The following is a 27348-nucleotide window of genomic DNA, read 5'->3' as shown; positions in this document are numbered from 1 at the left end:
AAAAAAATCCATATAAAATATAAGATTAATAATTCTACTACTTTAAAACTAGGAAATTTTATTCATCAAAAGTTCTAGAAAAAAGCCAAGCCACACAGCAAAAAATACCTAAAACACAAATATAGTAACTACAATATACCAAAAAAACCCATCTAATCAGAAGAGAAAAATTAACAAACCAATAGAAAAATAAGCCAAAGACATGAACAGGAATCTATAAAAGAAAAGTTCTAAATGGTGCATGTATATATACATACACAACACACACACACACACACACGCCCAAACTCATTAGTAATCAAGGAGATGGAAACAGAATTTCAATGACAGATACAAACCCACTAGAGTCACAAAAATTTTTAAATCTGCACTCAAGGATGTGGTGCAGCCAAATTCTCAGATACTATTGATGGGAGTATACACAGGTATAATTACTTTGGAACATAGCTTGGCATTATCTAGTAAAATCAAGAATATGTACATCTTCTGACCAGGCACTTTTATTCGTAGATAGATATCCCAGAGAACCTCACGCTCAGGTATATGAGTAAACATGTCAAGTGACATTTGTCACATTACTCTAATAGCCAAATTAAAAATGACCCAAATTTTAACCAAGAATATACTGAAAGTTAAAAACCAAGAGTTAATTTTGGTATATTCAAACAAAGGAATTCTCATAAAAATGAATGAACTAGAGTTACGAATACAGATGGCTTTCACAAATATAACAGTGAATGAAAGGAGCACTACACAAAAGAATACATACAATATGATGTCACTCACCTAAATTCTAAAACGGACAAAATTAAGCAATACTTTTTGAAATGTATACATAGGTCATAAATATATATATTCATAGGGTATTTCTAGAGTACTGGCAATGTTCTGTTTCTTGTCATGGGTGGTTATTCATCAAACTGTACATATGTTTTATGCACTTTCCTGTGTATTTCACTATTCAAATAGATTTTTTAAAATTACGTGGCTGGGGGCCGTCTGGGTGTCTCAGTGGGTTAAAGCCTCTGCCTTCGGCTCAGGTCATGATCTCAGAGTCCTGAGATGGAGTCCCGCATCGGGCTCTCTGCTCTGTAGGGAGCCTGCTTCCTCCTCTCTCTCTGCCTGCCTCTCTGCCTACTTGTGATCTCTGTCTGTCAAATAAATTAAAAAAAAATCTTTAAAGAAAATTACGTGGCTGGTTTTTTAAATGTTAGCAATACTAACTAAATGAAAACTCTGTAAATAAGAACACTGGCTTCCCCTAAAGTTCCCTGTACAAAGCCAGAGCAACTTTGGAACCTGATGTTTGTATTCTCCTTTCAACTGAAGAAGTATGAGTTGGCCCAGTGTGGTAGAACAAGAAGTGAAGAGATGCCAATCCATATAAAAAATAAGATTAAGTTGGGATGCCTGGATGGCTCAGTTGGTTAAGCCACTGCCTTCGTCTCAGGTCATGATCCCAGGATCCTGGGATTGAGTCCCATATCGGGCTCCTTGCTTAGCCGGGAACCTGCTTCTCTCTGCCTGCCACTCTGCCTGCTTGTGCTCTCTCTCTCTCTCTCTGACAAATACATAAATAATAAAAATCTTTAAAAAAAATTAGACTAAGGGATAAATTTATTAAATGAATCTGGCATCAATTAAAGATCAAAGGGATTCTTCTATGTCTAAAGTATGAAATGTGTTACCATCTAATTTTTTAAAGTAAGTAATTTCTTGGGCATTTTATAAAACTGTCCAGCAAGGAAGAGAAAAGGCATCCAGCAATGGCTATACCTGTAGCTGAAAAAGGCAAGGAAGAATGGGAGGTGAAGAAGTATAGCTTATTCATGGCTATCAAGGAGAGCAGAGTAATAGAATGGAAAACGTAACATCAAGCACAATTTTTTTTTTTAAATACGGAAGACATATTTTACCAAGAGCACATGGGGTTTTGAAGGCTCACTTAAATCAGAGGCACAATGATTTCTGCAGATCTCCTTTACAGGCGTGCTGCGGCCAAAGAGGAATGGTCTTACGAGGATTACTATTATACGATTATAGCTTAGAAATTACTGTAAGAAAACCTAAAAGATCATTACTGAGAATGAGATCAGGGAAAATTTCTCAGGATGCAATGAGATATACAGGCTGAGACCCAAAGAAGCAGAGCAGTTAGTCAGATGAGTAGGGCATTCCAGACAGAGTGAATGATGTAAGGGGGTGGAGCACATGTACTAGATATGTATCTGAGATAATGAATGCAGGCTCCTATGGCTGGAGTCTAATGAGAAAGGGGAGAGATATCTAAAGTAGGTCTTTCTGTTTCACTCTTGTTCCCATTTTATTTTCTATACAGTAATCAGAGTTGTCTCTGAAAATAACAAGTTTAACCACATCAATCTCCTGCTTGAAATCAGCCAATCATTACTGTAGTTTCAATGTAATCCTAATTCTTTTGTCATGGCACACATGTCCCTACATGACCTAGCCCCAACTCTTCATTTTCAACTTTTTTAAAAAAGATTTTGTTTGTTTGAGAGAGAGAGTGTGAGTGAGAGCATGAGCGGCAGAAGGTCAGAGGGAGCAGCCGACTTCCCGCGGAGCTGGGAGCCTGATGCAGGACTCAATATCAGCACTCTGAGATCATGACCAGAGTTGAAGGCAGTGGCCCAACCAACTGAGCCACCCAGGCAGCCTTCATTTTAAACTTTTATTATCCCTCACTCACTGGATCAAAAATATAGGTAAAATTGTTATCACTGGAGAAGGAGGGCTATTCCCTATTTGAAAATATAAGGGAATGTGAAAGAAAAACAAGGAAGTGGTAAATGGGGTGAAGAAGGGGTTTCCTTTGGTAACTGATGCTAAAGCTATTTTGCCTTCCAGTATTCCTTCAAGCTTCTACGCCACAGGTCTTGGTCTGGTCTTTGAGGAGAACTTCTCAGCTAGTATCTCAAAGCTGTAGCCAATAAATTCTCCACAATGTTCTCCACAATGGCCTCCCCTTGTTTAATCATCTCTTACTCACCTGAGCTCTGACTTCTTGACACATCCTGCACAACCTTCCAGGGCTCTTTCCCTTGCTTCAATAAGGAAAGCACATCTGCTTTAGAAATGGAAAATCCTGCTTATAAGAATGAAAAAAGATATAATTATACTCTGCTTGCCCAGAATTAAAATTGAGTCCATTATTCATGAAGTAAGAAGGTCAATTACAGAAAGATTCTGGTGGCTCAGTGGGTTAAGCGCTGGCCTTTAGCTGAGGTCACGATTTCAGGGTCCTGGGATTGAGCCCAGCACTGGGCTCCTTACTCAGTGAGGAGTCTGCTTCTTCCTCTCCTTTGCCCTTCCCCTCACCTTGTGCATTCACATGCTCTGTCACTCTCATGCTCAAATAAATAAACACGTCATTTTTTTAAAGATTTATTTATTTATTTATTTGACAGAGATCACAAGTAGGCTGGAGAGACAGGTAGAGAGGAGGAAGCAGGCTCCCCGCTGAGCAGAGAGCCCAATCTGGGGCTCGATCCCAGGACCCTGGGATCATGACCTGAGCTGAAGGCAGAGGCTTTAACCCACTGAACCCCCCAGGTGCCCCGTAAATATGTAATCTTTTTAAAAAATTCAGAGGAAGGATATCTGAAGAATAGAGAAGATAAAGGTACTCAATGGAGCTGTCCACTTTAAAGTCTATAAGCCACAAATAACTTGGGTGAAATTCAGCTAGGTACTTGAAATAGTTCCTAAATTTCACAAAGCCTGAAGTCGAATTATTGGGACCAAACTCACCCAGTGAGACCAGGTTGCTATAGTTTTCTAACATCACATCTCTGTACAAGTCCTTTTGTTCCAAATCCAGGCACTCCCACTCCTCCTGGGAAAAGTCTATGGCCACATCTTTGAACAATACCAATCTCTGAAATGACAAGTCCAGGTGTTAATGGCAAAATAAAGAAATATTGTTTAAAAGTAAAGAGAAGAACATACAACACACACACAACACACAGTAATAAGAGGAGAAGAAAAGTATTACATACAGGGTCCAAAACAGTGAAAAATACGTTGAAGACAGAAGTTTGCAATGTGGGTAGGTAAAAGAAGGGAAATGAGTGGGAAATACAGAGCACCCAAACAATTCTTGAATATTCCTATTACTCTATCACATAGCCTCTTGGGAACAGCAAAGGGAATGAACAAAAGCCAGGTAAGTGTAGTTTTGTGATTAGAAATAATGTGTGCTAGCATAAAACACATGCAAATCCTCAAATAAACTGAAAGTTCCTTCCTCCTCGTCCCTTTAAAGAACTGGGTGCCTGGGTGGCTCAGTCAGTTAAACATCCACCTTCACCTCAGGTCATGATCCTGGGGTCCTGGGATTGAGCCCCGTGTCACACTCCCTGCTCAGGAGAAAGCCTGTTTCTCCTTCTCCCTCTGTCCCTACCCCTGCTCATGCTCTCTCTGTGTCTCCCTCTCAAATAAATAAACTAAATTTTAAAAAAAGAAGAACAAAAATATAAAGAAAAGAAGGGCAGGAAAAAAGAAGGGCTAGAACGCAAGAGGGAGGGGAAAAAAAAAAAGAAACCTGATGGGCACATTCCAAATTGTCTTTTAAAATGTTTATCTTATAAAATAAAATTTACATATAATTTCACAATTTCTTTCCAAGTTAAGTCTCAGAATAATTTAGTAATAACATTCTCTCTTCCTAGTTCTGGCAAACCCTTTCACAGATATCACTTTTAGGTAATATTTTTAGATAATATTCCATATTATGATTGTAATCATTTTCTTATTTTGCAGTAGTTTGCATTCCTCTTCTAACATCCTTCATAGCTGTTTCTAAAATCCTCAACCATTTTATCATCTGGCTGATCATACTGCCACTTACCACTGCTCACTGTACACTTCTGCTTATTATGAGCAACAGAAAACTAGTGAAAGATGAGCTACACTCACACAGATGTGGTCCCTGACCTATACATATTATTCAAATTCAAAATGAACCTTGTCACTGTATTAACCCCAACATAATTCTCTCTTTGTTCTCAATCCTGCATTTGATCACATTTCCAATCTTAAAAGCTTCACAGAGCAGATCTCACCACATTCTGAAACTACCACCAATTTCCATCTTAACCTGTGAGAAAATCCAGGTCAATGAGAAAGACCAAGTTTTTCATGTGTAGTACCATTTCATCAAACCACGTTCTGACAGGAGAGTTTCTACACTTTCCTCAAATACATTTCATGATTTGCAAATGGATCCCTAAAACACTGTTAGAGAAGAGAAGGGCAGTTGAGAAAGATCTGGAACTCATTCCCATCATTTACTAGAATGAGAGTGAGCAGAAGAAACACTTGGTGAAGCAGAAAGTCTGTAAATAAGAATACTGAACATTCATATCCTAGAAAACAATGACTGTCTGATAAAAAGGGGAAGAAGAAACATGAACTCACACAAGGCATGGCTTAGAATTGCAACTTATGAGTCCTCCTCTGGCTTCTCCTCATGGAGAAGTGCAGTCCTGAGAAGACAGGGAGAAAAAGGAAACCATGAAAAGAGGCCTACTTCTAAGTGACTAAGTTAAGTATCACCTCCTTTTGTCATGATGCCCAGACCCTTCCATACCCCAAAATATATACTGAAATCTGCAGAAGCCTAAACAATCACCACCCCTTCCCCAATTCCAGAAAACAGAAATGTAGAAGAATTAATTTATGCTAAACCAGTACCCAATCCCCATAACGTTGTTAGGATTTCCTGACCTGGCCTTAGCAGTTCATCTTTTATAACCTAGGGGACCCTGATCCAAATTTACCCAAATAGTATCCACCTAAAGGATACTGATGAGGCCCTCAGGCTTTGAAATCATTTGTATCTATATAGGCCAATTCCTAGGAAAAACACTTTCCAATTACTAAGATCTGCCTCTTTCTCCCAGTCTCAACGTACTATATAGCTCAGGTGCTTTCCTGGCTCCTTCTCACATTCCAATGCAAGAAAGCATGGTGAATACAAAACACAGGCTTCATTTAGGCCACACAAAATCTCACAACACTCACCCAGTAACAAAGGAACAAGTCCAAAGCACTTTCTAACAGAAAACAACTGTCTATTGCGCTGAATCATGGCCTTGGCTAAATTTTGGAGCTCTGCTTAACATCATTCTGTCTAAATGTCCGGCTAACGATGGTTTAAGAAAGTGGCTATAAAAGAAATAATTTCCACCGAGCATATCATGTGCTCAATGCCTTAATCACATTAACATTTAACTGATCAGCAAATAAGTCTGTAAATTTAACCACCACCACCACCACCACCACTCTCTACCCCACCAGCTCTAGCATCTTCATTTCTTTTTCCAACAGCTTTACCAACATATAATTCACATTTCATAAATTCATACTCTTAAAAATACAAGTGAATGGTTTTTAATATATTCACAGAAATGTGCAACCATCACCATTATCTAATTTTAGAATACTTTCCTTATCCAAAAATAAAGCCCATAAGCGTTAGCTATTACTTCCATTCTCATTTCCCCAGATCCTGCAAACCACAATCTACTAATCTAATCTACTCTTGGTATCTATAGATTTGCCTATTCTACACATTTTGTATAAATGAAACCATACAACATGTGTCTTTTGTGACTGGCTTCTTTCACATACTCTGTTTCAAGGTTCATCTATGTTTCAGCAAGCATCAGAACTTCATGCCTACATATTGCCAAATAACATTCTAATGTATGGATCTTTTTCCCCCATTCATCAGTTGATGGACATTTGCACTGTTTACATCTTTTGTTACTATAAGTAATGCTATTGAGAACATTTAGCTACATGTTTTTTTGTCCACATATATTTCATTTCTCTTAGATATACCTAGAAATGGATTTGTGGCATCTATGTTTAACATTTTCAGGAACTGCCCAATTCTGTTCCAAAACAGCTGCATCATCTTACAATTCCAGCAAAAATCTGTCAAAGTTCCAATTATCCCACATCCTCACCACCTTTTGGGGTTAATAGTCATTCTTGTAAATTGGTAAAGTCATTCTTGTAATTGGTAAAGTGGTATATCACTGTGATTTTGATTTGCATTTCCCTGATGATATTGACCATTTCTATCCCTTCTTTGGAAAAATATGTTTTCAAATTACTCACTCATTTTGAAAACCTGATTGTCTTTTTATTGTTGCTTTGTAATAATTCCTCATATATCTTAAATTACACTAAATCCTATATCCTAAAATACATTTCCTTAATTGAACATATAATCTGCACATTTTGGTCCCATTTTGCGGACAGTATTCTTTTTTTTTTTTTTTAATTTTTTTCCCTTTTTATTTATTTTTTCAGCGTAACAGTATTCATTCTTTTTGCACAACACCCAGTGCTCCATGCAAAACGTGCCCTCCCCATCACCCACCACCTGTTCCCCCAACCTCCCACCCCTGACCCTTCAAAACCCTCAGGTTGTTTTTCAGAGTCCATAGTCTCTTATGGTTCGCCTCCCCTCCCCAATGTCCATAGCCCGCTCCCCCTCCCCCAATCCCACCTTCCCCCAGCAACCCCCAGTTTGTTTTGTGAGATTAAGAGTCATTTATGGTTTGTCTCCCTCCCAATCCCATCTTGTTTCATTTATTCTTCTCCTATCCCCCTACCCCCCCATGTTGCTTCTCCATGTCCTCATATCAGGGAGATCATATGATAGTTGTCTTTCTCCGATTGACTTATTTCACTAAGCATGATACGCTCTAGTTCCATCCACATCGTCGCAAATGGCAAGATTTCATTTCTTTTGATGGCTGCATAGTATTCCATTGTGTATATATACCACATCTTCTTGATCCATTCATCTGTTGATGGACATCTAGGTTCTTTCCATAGTCTGGCTATTGTAGACATTGCTGCTATAAACATTCGGGTACACGTGCCCCTTCGGATCACTATGTTTGTATCTTTAGGGTAAATACCCAGTAGTGCAATTGCTGGGTCATAGGGTAGTTCTATTTTCAACATTTTGAGGAACCTCCATGCTGTTTTCCAGAGTGGTTGCACCAGCTTGCATTCCCACCAACAGTGGAGGAGGGTTCCCCTTTCTCCACATCCTCTCCAGCATCTGTCATTTCCTGACTTGTTAATTTTAGCCATTCTGACTGGTGTGAGGTGATATCTCATTGTGGTTTTGATTTGTATTTCCCTGATGCCGAGTGACGTGGAGCACTTTTTCATGTGTCTGTTGGCCATCTGGATGTCTTCTTTGCAGAAATGTCTGTTCATGTCCTCTGCCCATTTCTTGATTGGATTGTTTGTTCTTTGGGTGTTGAGTTTGCTAAGTTCCTTATAGATTTTGGATACTAGCCCTTTATCTGATATGTCGTTTGCAAATATCTTCTCCCATTCTGTCAGCTGTCTTTTGGTTTTGTTAACTGTTTCCTTTGCTGTGCAAAAGCTTTTGATCTTGATGAAATCCCAATAGTTCATTTTCGCCCTTGCTTCCCTTGCCTTTGTCGTTGTTCCTAGGAAGATGTTGCTGCGGCTGAGGTCGAAGAGGTTGCTGCCTGCGTTCTCCTCAAGGATTTTGATGGATTCCTTTCTCACATTGAGGTCCTTCATCCATTTGGAGTCTATTTTCGTGTGTGGTGTAAGGAAGTGGTCCAATTTCATTTTTCTGCATGTGGCTGTGCGGACAGTATTCTTATTTCATGGTGTCTTCTGAAGCTCAAAAGTTTTTAAATTTGCTAAAATCCTATTTATATAACTTTTGTTCCTTTGGTTGCTTGTACTTTTGGTGTCATATAAAAGAAACCATTATCTAACCTAGGTAATGGAGATCTTCGTTTCCAAGGCTTTAGCTTTTTTTCCCTTCAGGTTTTTATTTAAATTCCAGTTAATTAACATATAGTGTAATATTAGTTTCAGATATAGAATTTAGCATTTTGTAACTTACATACAAAACCCAGTGTTCATCACAACAAATGCCCTCCTTAATACCCATCACCCATTTAACCCATCCTCCCACCTATCTTCCCTCCAGTAACCATCAGTTTGTTCTCTATACTTAATAATCTGTTTCCAGTTAGACCCCTTTTCCACTTTTTCTCCTATGTTCATCTGTTTTGTTTCTTAAATTCCACGTGAGTGAAATCATATGGTATTGTCTTTCTCTCACTGACTTATTTCAATTTGCCTAATACTATCAGCTCCACCAGTGTCATTGCAAATGGCAAGATTTCATTCATTTTTATGAATGAGAAATATTCCACTGGATATATATACCACATCTTCTTTATCCATTCATCAATCAATGGACATTTTGGCCCTTTCCATAATTTGGTTACTGATGATAATGCTGCAATAAACATCAGGATGCATGTATCCCTTTCTTTGGATCAGTATTTTTGTGGGATTTTTTTTAAAAGATTTTATTTATTTATTTAGCAGACATAGATCACAAGTAGGCAGAGAGGCAGACAGAGAGAGAGGAGGAAGCAGGCTCCCCACCGAGCCAAGAGCCCAATGTGGGGCTGGATCTCAGGACCCCCGGGATCACGAACTGAGCCAAAGGCAGAGGCTTTAACCCACTGAGCCACCCAGGCGCCCCAGTATTTTTGTATCCTTTGGGTAAATACCTAGTAGTGCAATTGCTGGGTCATAGAGTAGCTCTATTTTTAACTTTTTGAGGAATCTTAATACTGTTTTCCAGAGTGGCTACACCAGTTTGCAGCCACCAACAGTATAAGAGGGCTCCCCTTTTTTCTCATCCTTGCCCAACACTTGTTGTTTCTTGCATTGTCAAGTATAGCCATTCCAACTGGTGTGAGGTGATATCTCATTGTAGTTTTGATTTGTATTTCCCTGATGATGAGAGACACATGAACATCTTTTCATGTGTCTATTAACCATCTGGGTGTCTTCCTTGGAAATGTCTTCTCCCCATTTCTTAACTGGATTATTTGTTTTTTTGGGTGTTGAGTTTGGTTAAGTTCTTCAAAGATTTTGGATACTAACCCTAGATATGTCATTTGCAAATATCTTCTCCTGCTCCATAAGCTGCCTTTTACTTTTGTTGATTGTTTCCTTTACTGTGCAGAAATTTTATTTTGATGAAGTCCCAACAGTTCATTTATGCTTTTGTCTCCTTTGACTCAGGAGACATATCTAGTAAGAAACTGCTACAGCCAATGTCCAAAGGGTTACTGTCTGTGTTCTCCTCTAGGATTTTGATGGATTCTTGTCTCACATTTACATCTTTCATCAATTTTTAATTAATCTTCGTGTATGGTGCAAGAAAGTGGTCCGGTTTCATTCTCATGCATGTGGCTGTCCAATTTTCCCAACACCATTTGTTGAAGGGACTTTTTTCCATTGGATATTCTCTCCTGTTTTGTCAAAGATTAGCTGACCATAGAGTTGAGGGTCCATCTCTGGGTTCTCTATTCTGTTCCACTGGTCTCATGTGTCTGTTTTTGTGCCAGTATCATGCCACCTTGATGACTACAGCTTTGTAATACAGCTAGAAGCCCAGAATTGTGATGCCTCCAGATCTGGTTCTCTTTTTCAGCATTACTTTGGTTATTTGGGGTCTTTTCTGATTCCATACAAATTTTAGGATTGTTTGTTCTGGCTCTGTGAGAAATGCTGATGATACTTTGATAAGAAATATATTCAATGTGTAGATTGCTTTGGGTAGAATAGACATTTTAACAATATTCATTCTTCCAATCCATGAGCATGGAACATTTTTCCATCTCTTTATGTCTTCCTCAATTTCCTTCATAAGTGTTCTACAGCTTTCAGAGTACAGATCTTTTACCTCCTTGGTTAGGCTTATTTCTTGGTATCTTACAGTTCTTGGTGCAATTGTAAACGGGATCAATTCCTTGATTTCTCTTTCTGCTGCTCCACTGTTAGTGTATCAAAATGTAACAGACTTCTGTGTGTTGATTTTATATCCTGCAACTCTGCTGAATTCCTGTATCAGTTCTAGCAATTTTTTGGTGGAGGCTTTTGGGTTTTCTACATAGAGTATCATGTTGTCTGCAAAGGGTAAAAATTTGACTTTTTCTTTGCCAATCTGGATACCTTTTATTTCTTTTTGTTGTCTGACTGTTTTGCTTATATATATTTTTCCTATTATTTTCTGTTAATTGTTTTAAGTCTTCGTTTTTTTCTGTACCAGGATAAACATGTCATTAGAGAAGGATGTGAGATTTGGGGTAACTTAGTAGAAATCCCAGTTCAAGGGCTATTTCTTCTTTGATACTGTGATGTGCAATGTTCTTAGTAATAGACTCTTTTTTGAGAGTAGGATTTTGTAGGAGTTTTGACTAACTACAAAGTTAGAGAGTACAATTCCTCCGAGACTACCCTCAACTCTGACACAAACTATAAGCTCCCCAAACCAACTAAAGCCAACTGACACTGAGAGTTTAAAACCACTCTCAAGGGGCGCCTGAGTGGCTCAATGGTTTAAGCCTCTGGCTTCAGCTTAGGTCGTGGTCTAGGGGTCCTGGGATCGGCCCCGCATGGGGCTCTCTGCTCAGCAGGGAGCCTGCTTCCTGTCTCTCTCTCTGCCTGCTTGTGCTCTCTCTCTCTCTGTCAAATAAATAAATAAAATCTTTTTTAAAAAATTAAAAAAAAATAAAACCACTCTCAAGCTCAAAATTCACTACTACTCAGAACTCGCTGAAAGCTATTGTGCTCACAGTTAATTATAGGAAAAAAAGATACAAATTAAAATCAACTTAAAGAAACACATAGGGCCAAGTTCAGGAGAAATACCAAATATGGAGCTTCCATGTCTTTTTTCATAGAGTCAGGATGTATTACTCTCCTGACATCAATGTGTGATAAAATGCATGGAGTACTGCCAGCCATGCAAAGTCACCTGAGCCTCAATTTTTGAGTTTTTATGAGAGCTCTAGCTGTGGGAATGGTTCCTTAATTGGCCACATTATTAATCTGTGTCCAGGTCAATTGATACCATGTGACCCAAAGCCCGCATTCTTCGTAACACTGTTGTCCTTTCTCACATGGCCAACCACTACCCTAACACTATACAGGTGTGGCCAGTCCCCACCCTACAACATACTGTTAGTTTATAATATGTGACCTAAGGCTTCCAAGCAAAGGTATCACATTTCAAGGGCCCAGAGATTACCTCCCGAAAGTAGTAAAAAGCCCAGACCTCTCTCTGGCAAGGCCAAACTCTTGGCTACATAAATTCTGTCACTTCTGAATCTGTGACATTCTTTTGGTTCTGAGAAGGATTTAGTTTCCAACACTTGATTCCTTTTTTCCTTTCACAATCATCCTTAAAGGCATGCCTTTTCTTTTTATGTTGCCTTCCCTTTCCTCAAGGAGTGTGCATTTCCTAAAAGTGCCACCTTTCAACTCACCATTTTCAAGACTCTTCCTTCCAATCAAAAGGCAATGCTCCAGTTTAATAGGATCAGTCATGTTGTCAGTATTTTCCCACTCGAGAGGGACCTCTATGTTCATGGGATTAAGTTATCCATTTTCCAACACTGCAATGAATCCCTTGCTTTTCTCTCCCTAACTCTTCAGTCTAGGATAGCCATCTCAGAGTTGACCTTCCTGTTTGGGGTATATATTTCTCCACTTACATAAAAACTGAAGTTTATAGTAATCTCTAGCTCTAAATAAGGCTGTAGGCATAGACTGTTATGTGCAGTTTTAATAGTTCTCCTTGTTGATTCATATGGCTTTTAAGGGCTATTTGGGAAAATATAATTTCTTTCAAAATTATAGCGAGAAAATCCAGTGAAAATTGTGACATATAAAAACTGACTCATGGGGTGCCTGGGTGGCTCAGTGGGTTAAGCGTCTGCCTTCGGCTCAGGTTATGATCTCAGGGTCCTGGAATCGAGCCCTGCATTGGGCTCTCTGCTCAGCAGGGAGCTTGCTTCCCCCCTCTCTCTCTGCCTGCCTCTCTGCCTACTTGTGATTTCTCTGTCAAATAAATAAATAAAATCTTTTAAAAAAACTGACCCCAATACTTTGAAATTTCATATTTGATAAGGTGGCATCTTACATCAGTGGGGAATATATGGACCTTGAAAAAGATGATGAAATAACAAATCATTTGAAAAATGAAAAACTGCACTATTCCTCACAATATATCAGATTAAGCTCCAGATCAAGCTGCTTGTGAAATATAAAAATAGAGGGGGCACTTGGGTGGCTTAGTCAGTTAAGTGTCTGCCTTCAGCTCAGGTCAAGATCCCAGGGTCCTGGGATTGAGCCTTGCGTCCAGGCTCCTTGCTTCTCCCTCCCCTTCCCACTCGTGCTCTCTGTCACTATCTCTTTATGTCTCTCTCTCATATAAGTAAATAAAATCTTAAATATATATATATATATAAACTGAAATAATTTAAGAAGTAACGATGCCTGGAGTTTTCTAAAATTCAGGAGTTAGAAAAACTTATCAAGCCATAACCAAATCTATAGGTAATAAGGGAATGATATTTAATTACAAAAAAATTATTTTAATTGGGAAAACACCATTAGCAAAAGAAAAGATAAATGACAATCTAGGAAAAGGCATTTGGAACTTATATTACAGAGAAAAGATTTTTAAAAACATATAAAATAGCTTTAAAAGCAGAAAAGGAATACTCCTATAGAAAAATGGTCAACAGAAATGGACAGTTCATAGAAAAACAAATAGAAAACATAGAAAAACAAATGCAAATACACTAAAGAATATAAGGAGATGCTCAACTTTGCTCACTATAACAGAAATGTTAATTAAAATTACAGTGAGAGACCAAACTCATTGGAAAATACCCAAAAGTTTGCCAGTGTATTGTGTTGGACGACCTACTGGAAAACCAGTAGTAAAATACTGATGGAGTAAATGCATAGCCTCAAAGGAAGGGAATTTAGCAATAATCAGGAAATTACAGAAGCATTTAAGCAGTGATCCAGTTATCCCACTACTCATAATTCCTTTCAAAGATAAGCTAGCAGGGCATCTGGGTAGCTCAGTCGGTTAAACAAATGACTCTTGATATCAGCTCAGATCATGATCTCAGGGTCATGAAATCAAACCCTGCATCAGGATCTGCGCTAAGCATATGCTTGAGATTATCTCTCCCTCTCCTTCTGACCCTCCCCTACTCAAGTTCACTCTCTCCCCCTCTAAATAAAATCTTTTTTTAAAAAAAAGGGAAAAAATAAAACAAAGCTACCAACATTCCAAAAGATAAATGTTGTTGAACTTTGGGTTTTTTTACCTTTTTAAAGATTTTATTTATTTACTTGACAGAGACAAAGAGCACAAGTAGGCAGAAAGAGAGGGAAAAGCAGACTCCCCGCTGAGCAGAAAGCTGGACATGGGGCTCGATCCAATGACACTAGGATCATGACCCAAATGCTAACTCAGCCACCCAGGCATCCCTGAACATTTAAAAATTTATATATTTTGTTGATTTTCTTTTCTTAATAATTTTAGAATACTTCCACATTTTGTCATTTCCCAATAGACAATCATATTATCTGCTAATCAATTTTCTGTTGCTTTTCAATGGTTTTTCTCTAATTTTAGTGCAGTGCCTACAATCTGAAATAAATGTTGAATAGAAGTAGAGCCATCACTCTTTTTTCCTGATTTTTACTTAAGGGCATACATTTTTTAAACAAGTTTTTGAGATTTAACTCACCATAGAATTCACATTTTTAAGTGTACAAGTCACGGTTTTTAGTATATTCACAGACTCCAGTATCACAATCAGTTTTAGAACATTTTCATTATCCCAGAAGAAAGCCTGCAACTATTAGTCATCATTCCTCCAGACTATTTTCCAAAGCAGCCACACCATGTTATATTCTCTTTATATTTATATTCTCTTTATATTTTATATTCTCACCAGTTGTGTATAAGGGTTCTAATTTCTTTACCTTTTTTTTTTCTTTTAAGAAAGAGAGAACACATGCATGTAAGTGGGAGTAGGAATAGGGGGTAGAGGGAGAGAGAGAATCTTAAGCAGGCTCCACATTCAGGGCGGAGCCAATGCAGGGCTTGATCTCCCCACCCTGAGATTATGACCTGAATGGAAGAGTCCACTATGCCACCTAAGGGTCCCTTTTCACATTCTTCATTTTTTTTTAAGATTTTATTTATTTATTTATTTGATGCAGAGAGACAGTGAGAGAGGGAACGCAACCAGGGGAAGTGGGAGAAGGAAAAGCAGGTTTCCCACTGAGCAGGGAGCCCGACGTGGGACTCGATCCCAGGACCCTGGGATCACGAACAGAGCCAAAGTCAGATGCCTAATGACTGAGCCACCCAGGTGCCTCTCTTCACATCCTTCTTAACACTTGTTACAATGTCTTTTCTATTGTAGCCATTTTAGTCAATGTGAGTGATAGTGCACTGTGGTTTTGATATGTATTTTCCTGATCCCTAAAGATGCTGACAATCTTGTCATATGCTTAATAGCAATTTATCTATCTTCTTTGGAGAAATGTCATTCAGATACTTAGGCCATTTTTAATTGAGTCATTTAACTTTTTATTATTAGGTTGTAATGTATCTTTATATATGCTGGGCACAAGTCCCTCATCAGAAAAATGATTTGCAAGAATTCTGTCCCATAATGTATGTGAGTTGTCTTTGACCTTCTTGACAAGTGTTGTTTGAAGCACGAAAGTTTTTAAGTCTGATGAAGTCCATTTATCTACTTTTCATTTTGTTGCTTGTGGTGTACATAAACACATCTAAAGCACACTAATGTGCTTTCTTACAGTAGATTTTAAAAGACAGAATAAACATAAGATAGAAAAAGTGACTACTTATAGGTAGAAAGTATAAACTGTGAAGAAAGAGATAAAATTAAACCTTGATGTGCAGATTTGACTTTGGGGCCACATATTTACTTTATTTAATTATAGGAAAAAATTAAATTTTAGAAGAGCAATCTCTAAAAATTAAAAGTAAAACAAGCAAATCTGTGATTCTAACTTGTGGCATAACATCTCAAGAGGAACCATTCCAAACGACTCTAGCATACAGTAATTTGATTCCATATCCCCAGTGGAATATACCCTAAAGAATGAGATTATAATAAACAAAGAAAACAAATAAAAACAGAAGACTGTTTTCAGTAATCAAATTACTGAATATTATTATTTTGAGTGTTCTTTATAAAGTGTGGAATAAAGAATCATAATATTTCTTCCAAATTTTGTAAAGTGTGGAATAAAGACCTGTCATTTTCCGTTCCATGATCCTATCCAGAACACATTCCTTGGGGTTGTGACATTTATTTTTTAATCTTTTAAAAGATTTGTAAAGCCACAGAAACAATGATCAACCCAGTAGCAATGAAAGTCCTAGCACCTAGAATATAGTCTTGTTTCTTTCAATTATTTCAATTAAATTTATTCCAATTTATTTCAATTATTTCAATTAAATTTAATTCAATACAATTCAAGTACTCTGGATCCCTGCCATGGGAAAAGTCCTATTTGGGGCATTATTCAGCCAATGAGTTCAGAAACAGAGGGTAGAAATGCATAAGAATAAAATAACACATATTAATGTGAGTCTTGTTTTTCTTTTTCTCTCAAATCTAACTCCAATAAATTCCATCTATCCATCTATTTATCCTGAGCAAGCTATCAAATCTATAAAAGCCCTTTCCACATAAAAGGTGAGGTTCTGATTAGAAATATTACTAGAAATCTGACAACTGCTTGGAAACAAAATAACAGCATTTCTCTTTCATGGGTATTATAGGAAATTTGATTTCCATTAAGTGTGTGTTGTGAAGGTATGTACGTGGGCAGCGTTTGCTTAAAAATTGCAGCTGGCACTTACTCTCTAAAAATGAAATCATTTCTTTTTTTTAAAGATTTTATTTATTTGAGAGACAGAGTTAAAGAGAGAGAGCATAACAGGTGGGAGGGTCAGAGGGAGATGCAGACTCCCCACTGAGCTGGGAGCCTGACACAGGGCCCGGTCCCAGGACTCCAAGGTCATGACCTTAGCCCAAGGCAATTGTTCAATTGACTGACCCATCCAGGTGCCCAAAATGAAATCACTTCTTTTAGCATTCACTAAATCAGATATTGAATTTCAGCTTTTAAACTCTGCTCCTATTTGGTATACCACTTGTCTGATTTTGGAAATACAGTTTTATTGGAACTTAGCCACGTCCTTTTGTTTATGTATTATATATGGCTGCTTTCACTCTACAACAAACTTTAGTAGTTGCAACTGAGAATGTGTGTCCCAAAAACCTAAAACACTATCTATATCACCCTTTGCAGAAATTTTATCAACTCCTGACTGAGAAGATCTACTGAAAACCAAGAAAGCAAAGACTAAGATCAAGTCAAAAGAACCTATAAGCCAACCTGAATAGGCTCCAAATGGTAAATACGGCACAATACTAATTTTAGTGTACATAAATAAAACAACTGCAATAGATTAAAACATGTAAGTATATAAAAATCCATACTTTTATAATGATAGTAAAAAATAACTATCACTGGTACCCAGGAAAGAATACTAGCAAACCATCATTTCATTATGGTTCATTACTTCCTCATTTTAAAAACTGGTAAGTTAGGAGAAAAAAAAATCTGTCCTGCCTCCCTTAAGGAATCTGTACCTCAAGGTAACCAATCAATTCACACAGAAAATTTTCACTATATATAATTATTCCAGTTAAAGAATAAAAATATAATTAATTTGACTATAACTATTTAGCAATCTCTAATGAAATAATAATAGAAAATATCACAAAAAGAGGCAAGCAGACATTATGTGCCTCTTCATGGAAGTATACATTAGCATTAGCGTAGTCACTGTGCCCAAAAAAAGGGCGGGGGGTGGAAATGGAGAGAACCCACCTGAACCAGATCAAGCCTCTACATCTAATCTCTAACTATAGAAATATAGAAAAAAATGTTAATGATGACACATTGTGGGAAACTTTACTGGACAAATCACTCAGCTTCTTCAACAAATACATTCCAAGGAGTGACAGAAAAAGAATAAGAATGAGGGGTGTGCAGGGTGCTTGGGTGGCTCAGTCAGTTAAATGTCTGCCTTCGGCTCAGGTCATGATGCCAGGGTCCTGGGATAGAGCCCCACATCGGGTCCCCGCTCAGCAGAGAGCCTGCTTCTCTCTCTCCCTCTGTTGCTCCCCCAGCTTGCGTGCTCTCTCCCTGTCAAATAAATAAAATATTAAAAACAAAAGAAAACAAAAAGAATGAGGGTACCTGGGTGGCTCAGTTGGTTGGGCATCTGATGCTTGGTTCCAGCTCTGGTCACAATCTGGTGGTCATGGGATTCAGCCCAGGATCCTGGTCCATGGGGAGTCCACTTCCGTTCTCTGTCTCCCTCTGCCCCTCCCCCCAACCCACATGCATGCGCACGCGCTCGCTCTCTCTCTCAAATAAGTAAGAATAAGAAACTATAGATTAAAAAAATAAAGAAACTATAGATTTTAAAAAAGACTTTATTAAAAGACTTATGAACCAATCACAACACATGGATCACATGGATCTTATTTGGGCCAAGATTCAAAGAAATCTTGAAATGAAAAACAAAGTTATTTGCCTTGTGGGGAAATCTAAACTTTAATTGGAAATCTGATATTAAGGAAATACTACTTAATTTTTTAGGGAGAATAGTGGTATTTAATTAAGTTTTTTTTTTTAAGATTTTATTTATTTATTTGACAGAGAGAGATCACAAGTAGATAGAGAGGCAGGCAGAGAGAGAGAGAGGGAAGCAGGCTCCCTGCTGAGCAGAGAGCCCCATGTGGGACTCGATCCCAGGACCCTGAGATCATGACCTGAGCCGAAGGCAGCGGCTTAACCCACTGAGCCACCCAGGCGCCCATGTATTTAATTAAGTTTTTAAAAGACTATCATTTATATACACATTTAGGGATGGAACGATACAGCTTCTGGTATGTGCTTCAAAATAATCCTAGGTAGGTAGACATACAGATTAAACAAGACTGGTCATGAGTAAGTTATTACTGAAATGGAGCAACGTGGTGCATAGACATTCATTACTGTTCTGTCTATTTTTGCACATGTTTGAATTTTTTACAATGAAGAGTTAAGGAAAATGGTGATGAGAGCTTAGTAAATTGATTCTACCACACACAAAAATCAGGTAACAACCGCATAGCTTCAAAAACCCTATAAAAGCATATTAACAATTTCCTTAAATTTTTCAACAATGAGCAAAATACCCTGAGTAAAACATAAAATCAGAAAACATTGTTTAGAAAAGTCATAATGCAAGAGACAACACAGCAAAAACTATTAAAATTTAAAGTACACATAAACACCTGAGAAACTAGCATTCATTCTACCAACAAACTCATTGATAGGCTAAATGACATATATTCAAGGATATTTATCCCACCATTGTTTATTAACAGCGAAAGATTAATAGCCAGCTGAAAGTTCATTAATAAGGATTATTCTTAAAATTATGGAATTATGTAATACTGTGCAGCGATAAATGAAGTCCTTCATGTACTAATGGATGTACAGAATTCCCCTGGTAGTACTCAAGAACCTAGGCACACTGGTTGCCTTCTAAGTAAGAAAAGCTTGTGAGGGCGGGGTTCAGCTGAGAAAGAGAATTCACTGTATACTCTTTTGAACCTTTTAAATACTTAGAGGATGATCTCTTAAACAATAAAACTGAAAATACTCAAAGTGAAAGCTTTCAAATTTCTCTCTGAGAGATGTATTTCATTCCTTCAATCATTCAAAAATCTTAGAAGGAGCAAAATGAAGTGGAATAACCTCTTTGGGTCCATTCCATTATTCTTTGGAATAGCCAGGCCCAAAGACCAAAATGCTAAAAGGATTCTCATTATGGAGCTTCAAAAGAAAGCAAACAAATAGTCCCATATCATGAAAAGCCAGAAAACACTTCAGAGACAAAAGAAAGAATAACAATTTACCTTGGATTAAACTCAGTTGTCCAACATCAGCTCTTCCCTTAGTCTCTGGTCACCTGTAAAAGCCAAGTCCATTAACTGGTAAGGGATAAAGAAGCATAAGGAAAAGGGATAAAGCCTTTCCTTGAGCCCAGACTGACTTTGCCTCAAAAAAAAAAAAAAAGGAGTACTCTTGTGCAACCCCTGGGTACAAAGGAACCAGACCTTCTTGCACAACCCACCAAAATTCCGAGCACCAAGGAACTAGAATTTCTTGCACAGCCTCCAAGGACCCAAGATTAATTCTATAGCTGGCATCAAGTCCGCATGTGATCAAGAAACGTCACAAACCAGTGCACCTGGGTGGCTCAGTCGGTTAAGCAGCTGCCTTCAGGTCAGGTCAGGATCCCAGATTCCTGGGATCGAGCCCCCATCACGCTGCTTGCTCAGCTGTGGGTGGGCTTCTCCTCTGCCTGCCATTCCCCCTGCTTGAGCTCGCTCTCTCTCGCTCGGTCGGTGTGTCAAATAAATAAATAAAATCTTTAAAAGAAAAGAAATGTCACGGACCACTGCACTCCCTTAAGTGATTAAACCCCTTTAAAAATCTCTGGACCCAAAATAAATAGCAAAACAAACAAAATCTCTGGGCCAGGAAGAAACCTGAGCTGGGCTTTGGACAAGAGTCGGCCTTCTTCCCGAGTGGTGGGCCTTCCTCAAAAGGAATTTGATTCCTTTCCGGTCAAAACTCTGGAGTATTGGACTTTCCAGCCACCAGTAGCACAATCTGGGTTTCTGCAACGCAGCCAGCCACAGAGACCCCACAACTACAAGCTTCCAGAAACCTTCAAACCCACAACTGGCCTCAGGGTGACCATTTCTCTACCACTGCTTCCCCCACCCCATCCGGCTCCCGGCTAGACACAGTTGGGAGGCGCCAGACTCATGAAAAGTCAACGACATAATTAAAGGAGGAGTCAGTCTCACAGCTTTCCACAAGCACTCACACAGCTGGAGACATTATTACCACGCCTTCGTGAGGTCACACATAATCATGCAGTCCCACAGGCACATTACGTCACACACTCAAACAATAACGTGTGAAGGCCTGAGGATGCGCACGCGGCCGCACTCGGTCCCCGCCCGGGCTAAGACGCGCCTCACCTTCAGCTTCCCTGGCGTCAGGCTCACGGTTCGCTTCACCGGAGCAAACCCACGGGCCGCGCCTCCTCCGCCAGGGCGCTGTGCAGTCCGCTCCAGCATAACGGCGCCGACCACCTTAGAAGGAAGTGACGTTACCCCTGGAGGCCTCTGCACAGTGTAGTCCAGAACACGAAAGACCCCAGAGAGCGGTTCGACCCGAGTAATCGTCACCGGGGGCCAGCCTGCAACCGGGCGCTCCTCCACCCTTGAGACAAATCGCTGCGACCCCGCAGTCGCAGCTGCTCACCCGTCACGCCAACTCGCCTTCAGCTGGACGTTTATTTCCGCCCCGGGGACTTCTGGGACTTGTAGTGTGGCCTAGGAGACCCGGAGGGCGGAGCGGGCGATGGAGAACCCTCAGCCCCAGCCTGGAGCTGGCTGCGGGCGATGCCGCTGCATAACCCGGAAGATCTGCGGGATTGGAGATCCGAGTCTGACGAGCGGAGGAATGCCTGGACTCTAACTGCGACCAGGCTTGTGGGGCAAGAGAGAGAGGGAGAGGGACGTTTTAGTGTGAGTGCGTTTGCTTTGATTTGTGATCTCGGGTGTGGTTGTGTTGCTGTGCCTGATACTGTTTTACGATTAAAAAAAAAAAAAAAAGGCTGAGTGTTTAAAGTACAGCTTTTGAATGTAACGTATAAAAAAATTGCCCAGGGGCGCCTGGGTGGCTCAGTGGGTTAAGCCTCTGCCTTGGGCTCAGGTCATGTTCCCAGGGTTCTGGGATGGAGCACGCATCAGGCCCTCTGCTCAGCGGGGAGCCTGCTTCCGCCTCCCTCTGTGCCTGCCTCTGTGGCTGCCTCTGTGGCTGCCTCTGTGCCTACTTGTGATCTCTGTCTGTCAAATAAATAAATAAAATCTTAAAAAAAAAAAGTGCCCGAATCATTAGAATAAAGCCAAATACATTTGCATAGATTGCCCGGACTTGTGTACTCGTGTAACATCCCCGAAGTCCCCACCTGTCACCTGTAAAGGTCTCCATCTGACTTAAAACAACATAGTTTTGCCTGATTTTGAACTTTACATAAATGCTATCATATTGTATGTACTTTTACCCCTTGAGTCTGACTTCTTTTGCCAAATATTGTTTGTGAGATTAATCGGTAAAGTTTATTCTCATTGTTGACGGTACTTGGCTTGTTTTCAGCTTGGGGCTGCTAGGAATAGTGCTCCATGAACATTCTTGTTTGTAGTCTTTTGCTGTGTATATGTGTCATCTTGGTTACATACATATCCAGGAGAGACATTGCTGGGTCATAGGTTACACATATGTTTAGCTACAGTAGATATTGCCAAACGTTTTCTGAAGTTGTTCCCCTACTGGATTTCCACCAGCTTTGTATTATAGTTCGAATTGTTCCGCATCCTAGCACACTTAATATTGTATGCCTTTTGTTTTTTAAACTTTCTGGTGGGTGGGTGGTTGTTTTGAATTCCCCTAATGTATACATTTGTATATCTTCTGTAACAGGCAAAGATACTCAACCAACTTTAGCATTTACTGTGGACAAACAAGAGAAGGTCCTAGAGGATTTGGGTTCCCTTGCAGAGGTGTGTGTTGTATGTATTGGTGTCGATCCAACATCTTCAGTACTACCTCTCTTTCCAAACCTTACCCCTTTAAGAAGAAATAGAAGGGGTGCCTGGGTGGCTCATTTGGTTAAGCCTCCAGCTCTTGATATCAGCTCAGGTCATGATCTCAGGGTTGAGAGCTGGAGTTCTGCTTGACTCTGTGCTGAGTATGGAGCCTGCTTAAGATTCTCTCTCTCTCCTCTCTCTGCCCTGGCCCCGTGTGCTTGCACACATGCATGGGCATACACACTCTCTTTCTTAAAAAAAGAAGAGAAGAAAAAAGAAAGGAAAGGGAAGGAAAGAAAAGAAAAAAAGAATAGGAAAGGGGTAAAGGCAAATTTTTAGCCTCATCCTGAAGAGGGACCCAATGCCACATGCACTAGTCCAGGTATGTTGGAGATTTGACAGTGACCAAGTTTGCCAAACGTCTTAAGCCCTTACAGACCTTGGAATGTAAGTTACTGTGATACCAGGAAATGCCCTTGGTCATGGTCAGAAAAATTACTTGAGCTGGATTTAGAAATCATTTTTCCAGCTGGACAGTATAACTTTATAGCTGGGTTCCTCTGGCCCAGTATCAACTCAGGTGGTTGTAATTGATATTGCTGAATGTACTTTGGAAATAGATGTGTTAATTACAGGTAACAATTCTCTTGATCATAGGGATGTTCCCAATAGGGAACTTTCACAATTAGAATAATGGTAGTAGGGGCGCCTGGGTGGCTCAGTGGGTTAAGCCTCTGCCTTCAGCTCAGGTCATGATCTCAGGGTCCTGGGATCGAGGCCCGCATGGAGCTCTCTGCTCAGCAGGGAGCCTACTTCCTCCTGTCTCTCTACCTGCCTCTCTGCCTACTTGTGATCGCTCTCTCTGTCAAATAAATAAATAAAATCTTAAAAAAAAAAAAGAATAATGGTAGTAGCACAAACACACGACCCAGACCCTATAAGACCTCTCCAGTGTATTCAAGTAGTTATTATGAAGCAGTACAGGAGACCAGGGGAGGGGATCAGGGGAGTAGAAGAGGTCAGAGGTCACTATAATGATCAAATAGCTAATGGAGCCAGAAGTATTTAAAGAAACTATATCACATAATAGCCCTCAGTGACCAGGGGAAAAAGCCAATATTATTTGGCACCTTACCATGGACTACCACACTCTATGTGGGAGTAATATACTGGCACATGCAGTTCTAGATTTAACAATCACAGAATCCATAATGCAGACCGAAGTTGTCTGTTTTGCAATTGTAGACATTGCTAATGCCTTCTCAGCATCCCATTGACTCCTGAAGATTAGAGCCAATTTGCTTTCCCAGGTTCCACTCACCTTTATTTTATCATGTTGTCATGGGCTATCCTAAATTCTCCATAATTTATCACTAGTGGATAGGCTTAGGCCTCAAAAAAAGGCTGAAATATCACCAGAGGTGTCCTGGTCAATTACATTGATGGCATTATTCTGACTGAAAGGAATAAAGACAGCATATAGACTGCCTTTCATGAGATGAGTCCATATCTGAACCAGAGCTGGAAGATTAGCATCCCAACAAGATACTGGGGCTAACCACACAAGTAAGCTTCTTGGGAACCATGTGGGCTGATGCTCAAAGAAAAAGCCCTGACCTTGTTAAAGAAAAACTGTTGGTCTTAAAACCTCTAGCAAACAAAATAAGGCACAACATCTGATAGGCTTGTTTGGGTATTGGAGGCACTCCATACCTCACACAAGGTTGAGAATCTTGCTGAACCCATCGTATCAGATTGCTCAAAAGAGTCCCCGGCACTCTGTAGATACAGCCATATCAGATGCGGTGTCTGGACCAGCACTTCGGGCTTCTTGGGAGCTTTTGAACACTAACATTCCTGAGTATTCCTGGGCCTGGTTCATGCACATATCAACTAAGGTAAAGGCAGATGGGATGTAGTGGACCACTGCCACAGTGCAGATTCAAAGAAAACTGCTTAAAACTGTGTGGCAAAGAGAATTCTGCTTGGGGTGCCTGGGTGGCTCAGTGGGTTAAGCCTCTGCCTTTGGTTCGGGTCATGATCTCGGGGTCCTGGGATCAAGCCCCATGTTGGGCTGCTTCGCCCCACCCTCTCTCTCTCTGCCTGCCTCTCTGGCTACTTGTGATCTCTGTCTGTCAAATAAATAAACAAAATCTTTTTAAGAGAGAGAGAGAGAGAGAGAATTCTGCTTAATGGGGGGAGCTGTAGACTGTTGTGCTTCCCCCGGAAAATAGTCCCCCAAATGCACCTTGTTACATTTTCACTGATTTCTGGGCAGTAGCCAATGAACTGGCAATGTGGTGTGGTGCCTGGCAGTGGGACAATTGGATGATCAAGTTTTAGCCTCTTTGGGAATGAAGAGTTATGGCAGCAGATTTCACAAGACCCATATCCTATTTGTGATCATGTGGATGTTAAGGACCTTATAAAGATGAACATCAAGGGAATCCACAAGATGACCAGATAAGGCCCCACGTAAGGACCATATCCACCTGAATACACCATTACACAGGGCATAAGAATTTATAATTCAAGACTGAGCCCCAAAATGAGACACAGTGATTCCAGCACATGAGGCCAAGAAAGCCCAGCAAATATGACCAGGCTGTCAGCTATGCAGTTGAGTAGCAGAGAGAACTCTGAGACACATAACAAGGAGTACCAAAACAGGCTGGTCCTGGAAAATAGACCATATGGGCTCTCTACCCTCCACTCAAGGGTACTGCTGATTACTGATGACAATAGACACCTTTTCAGAGTCCAATACTTCCATCCCTGTCCACAGAGCAGATGGGTGGCCATACTATTTAAGGGCTTTCAATGGACAGTGTTATGTAGTTTTCTACTTGTATTCCCTAAACATTTCCAGTTGGACAATAGTGCCACCTTACAACAACAACAACAAAAAAGGCAGCTGTAGGCAGCAATCCGGGATATTCACTGGAACTTTCATGGCCGTGTAATAGATAAGCAGCAAGGGCCATTGAAAGATTGAAAGGACTCTTAAAAGAGAAATTGGAAAAGATAATTGGACAACCAAGCCCCACTCTCCATGGAGCATACACTTAAGATGGTCAATTTGGGCTCTAAATGCGGCAATTCCCCCAAAATGGTACCTTTCATTAAAATATGATGTGTACAGACTATATACCTGAAACTAATGATGTACTATATGTTGGTTAATTGAATTTAAAATGAATGAATGAATGGGGACGCCTGAGTGGCTCAGTTGGTTAAGCGGCTGCCTTTGGCTCAGGTCATGATCCCAGCGTCCTGGGATCAAGTCCCATATCAGGCTCCTTGCTCGGCAGGGAGCCTGCTTCTCCCTCTGCCTCTGCCTACCTCTCTGCCTACTTGTGATCTTTCTCTGTCTCTCTCTCTCTGACAAATAAATAAATAAAATCTTAAAAAAAAAAGCATGCTCTGCTGTTATACTTAAAATGAATGAATGAATGAATGAATGAATGAAATGTTTAATTATGAGCAAGAGGCGGGAAAAGGTCGAGCTGGCTGTAAGAAACCCAATCCACATAAATAACTTCTCACTCTACATTTTTCCTCCCACACTTGCCTCTGGAGAACAGGGGATTGGAAAACTTAAACCTAGTACTTCTTTTGTCTCCTGGTTGTCCTTGCTGGATTTGGTAATTATGGATATTGATGACAATGATCATAAATATGAGGTGATGACTCCTAGGGTAATGTTGGCATGGCATGCATATCAGAGAGTGGAAGTGGTTCTAGGGTGTTCCAAGGTATAGAAAGAAATTTCAGAGGAACCCAGGGACCTGTTATACCATATGGGGTAAGACACAGGGAAGGTTGGAAAAAGAATGAAGTGATTGTTGCACAGACTGCTGTGGGGAGGGCAATCATGGTTGTAGAAGAAAAGAAACAACTCTTATTGGGTAGAAAGCACTTTAGATCCTTTAAGGTCTGGGTAGAAGTAAGGACCAGCGATCTGTCTCCACTCTTATCCTTGCCTCGCATCTGGCTGGTTTATCCCAAACTGCCACCATCGCCTCAACTTAACTGTTGACCAACACGTGATAAACCTTCCAACAACTACTGACTTCAGAAAGTAAGAGTCTCTGCCTGAGATAACGGAACAAGGCTATCATTCTGGACATTGATATAATTTTCTCTAACTTATTCTGTTTTCTTTTTTTTAGACTATTGATGATTTTAAACTAAGATGAGTGGTAATGATGATTGTATTTCCCTGGACTTCCTGCTGGCCAGTACAGGCGATATGTGGGCAATTTCTAATATTTCATGCTACAATTAATCTATTAATAAGTAGCAACCCATTTTCACCTTAGAAAGTAATGTGGATCTCCCAGGTTGATCCTGACAGCAGCTGGGACATATTTAGCTGACTTGGCTCCAGATTGGAAGTTGTAGTTGTGGTCACTATGTTGCTTAGAACAACAGAACATATTTGATCCAAGCCCTTATCTGTAAAATTAATTAGAGTAGCCCACAGGGTAGCCCACAATCCTGAGAATGCTTAGCTGGCTACTGAAAGGTCAGAGCATCGAGTTGTAGGGAACAGCCCCACCATGGCAACTTGGCCACTATGCATGTACCCATGCAGGCAAAGGCTTGAAATATAGCTTATTTGAGTCTCTGCGGAATGTCT

At 39.9% G+C, this 27348-nt stretch overlaps 1 protein-coding gene across 2 annotated transcripts in view; it reads right to left on the bottom strand.

Moving 5' to 3' along the window:
* Nucleotides 1–27348, bottom strand: part of LOC123931496 (zinc finger protein 420) — a 166526-nt gene that overhangs the window by 67756 nt on the left and 71422 nt on the right. The window contains exons 1-5 of one of the 2 annotated variants that reach the window (XM_045988662.1): nucleotides 21093–21390; nucleotides 19956–20008; nucleotides 5440–5507; nucleotides 3772–3898; nucleotides 3011–3109 (exon numbers count right to left, since the gene is read on the bottom strand). The exons of the other annotated variant lie outside the window; for it this stretch is intronic. Of the exons in view, the coding sequence (XP_045844618.1) occupies nucleotides 3011–3109; nucleotides 3772–3898; nucleotides 5440–5448 (235 nt within the window). The 5' untranslated portion in view covers nucleotides 5449–5507; nucleotides 19956–20008; nucleotides 21093–21390. Of the gene's footprint in view, nucleotides 1–3010; nucleotides 3110–3771; nucleotides 3899–5439; nucleotides 5508–19955; nucleotides 20009–21092; nucleotides 21391–27348 lie in introns of those variants that run through there. 2 annotated transcript variants of the gene reach the window in all.

Source organism: Meles meles, chromosome 19 (assembly GCF_922984935.1).
Source record: "Meles meles chromosome 19, mMelMel3.1 paternal haplotype, whole genome shotgun sequence".
NCBI lineage: Eukaryota > Metazoa > Chordata > Mammalia > Carnivora > Mustelidae > Meles > Meles meles.
The sequence above is the reverse complement of the archived record's forward strand: the minus strand, read 5'-3'. Positions and strand labels throughout refer to the sequence as shown.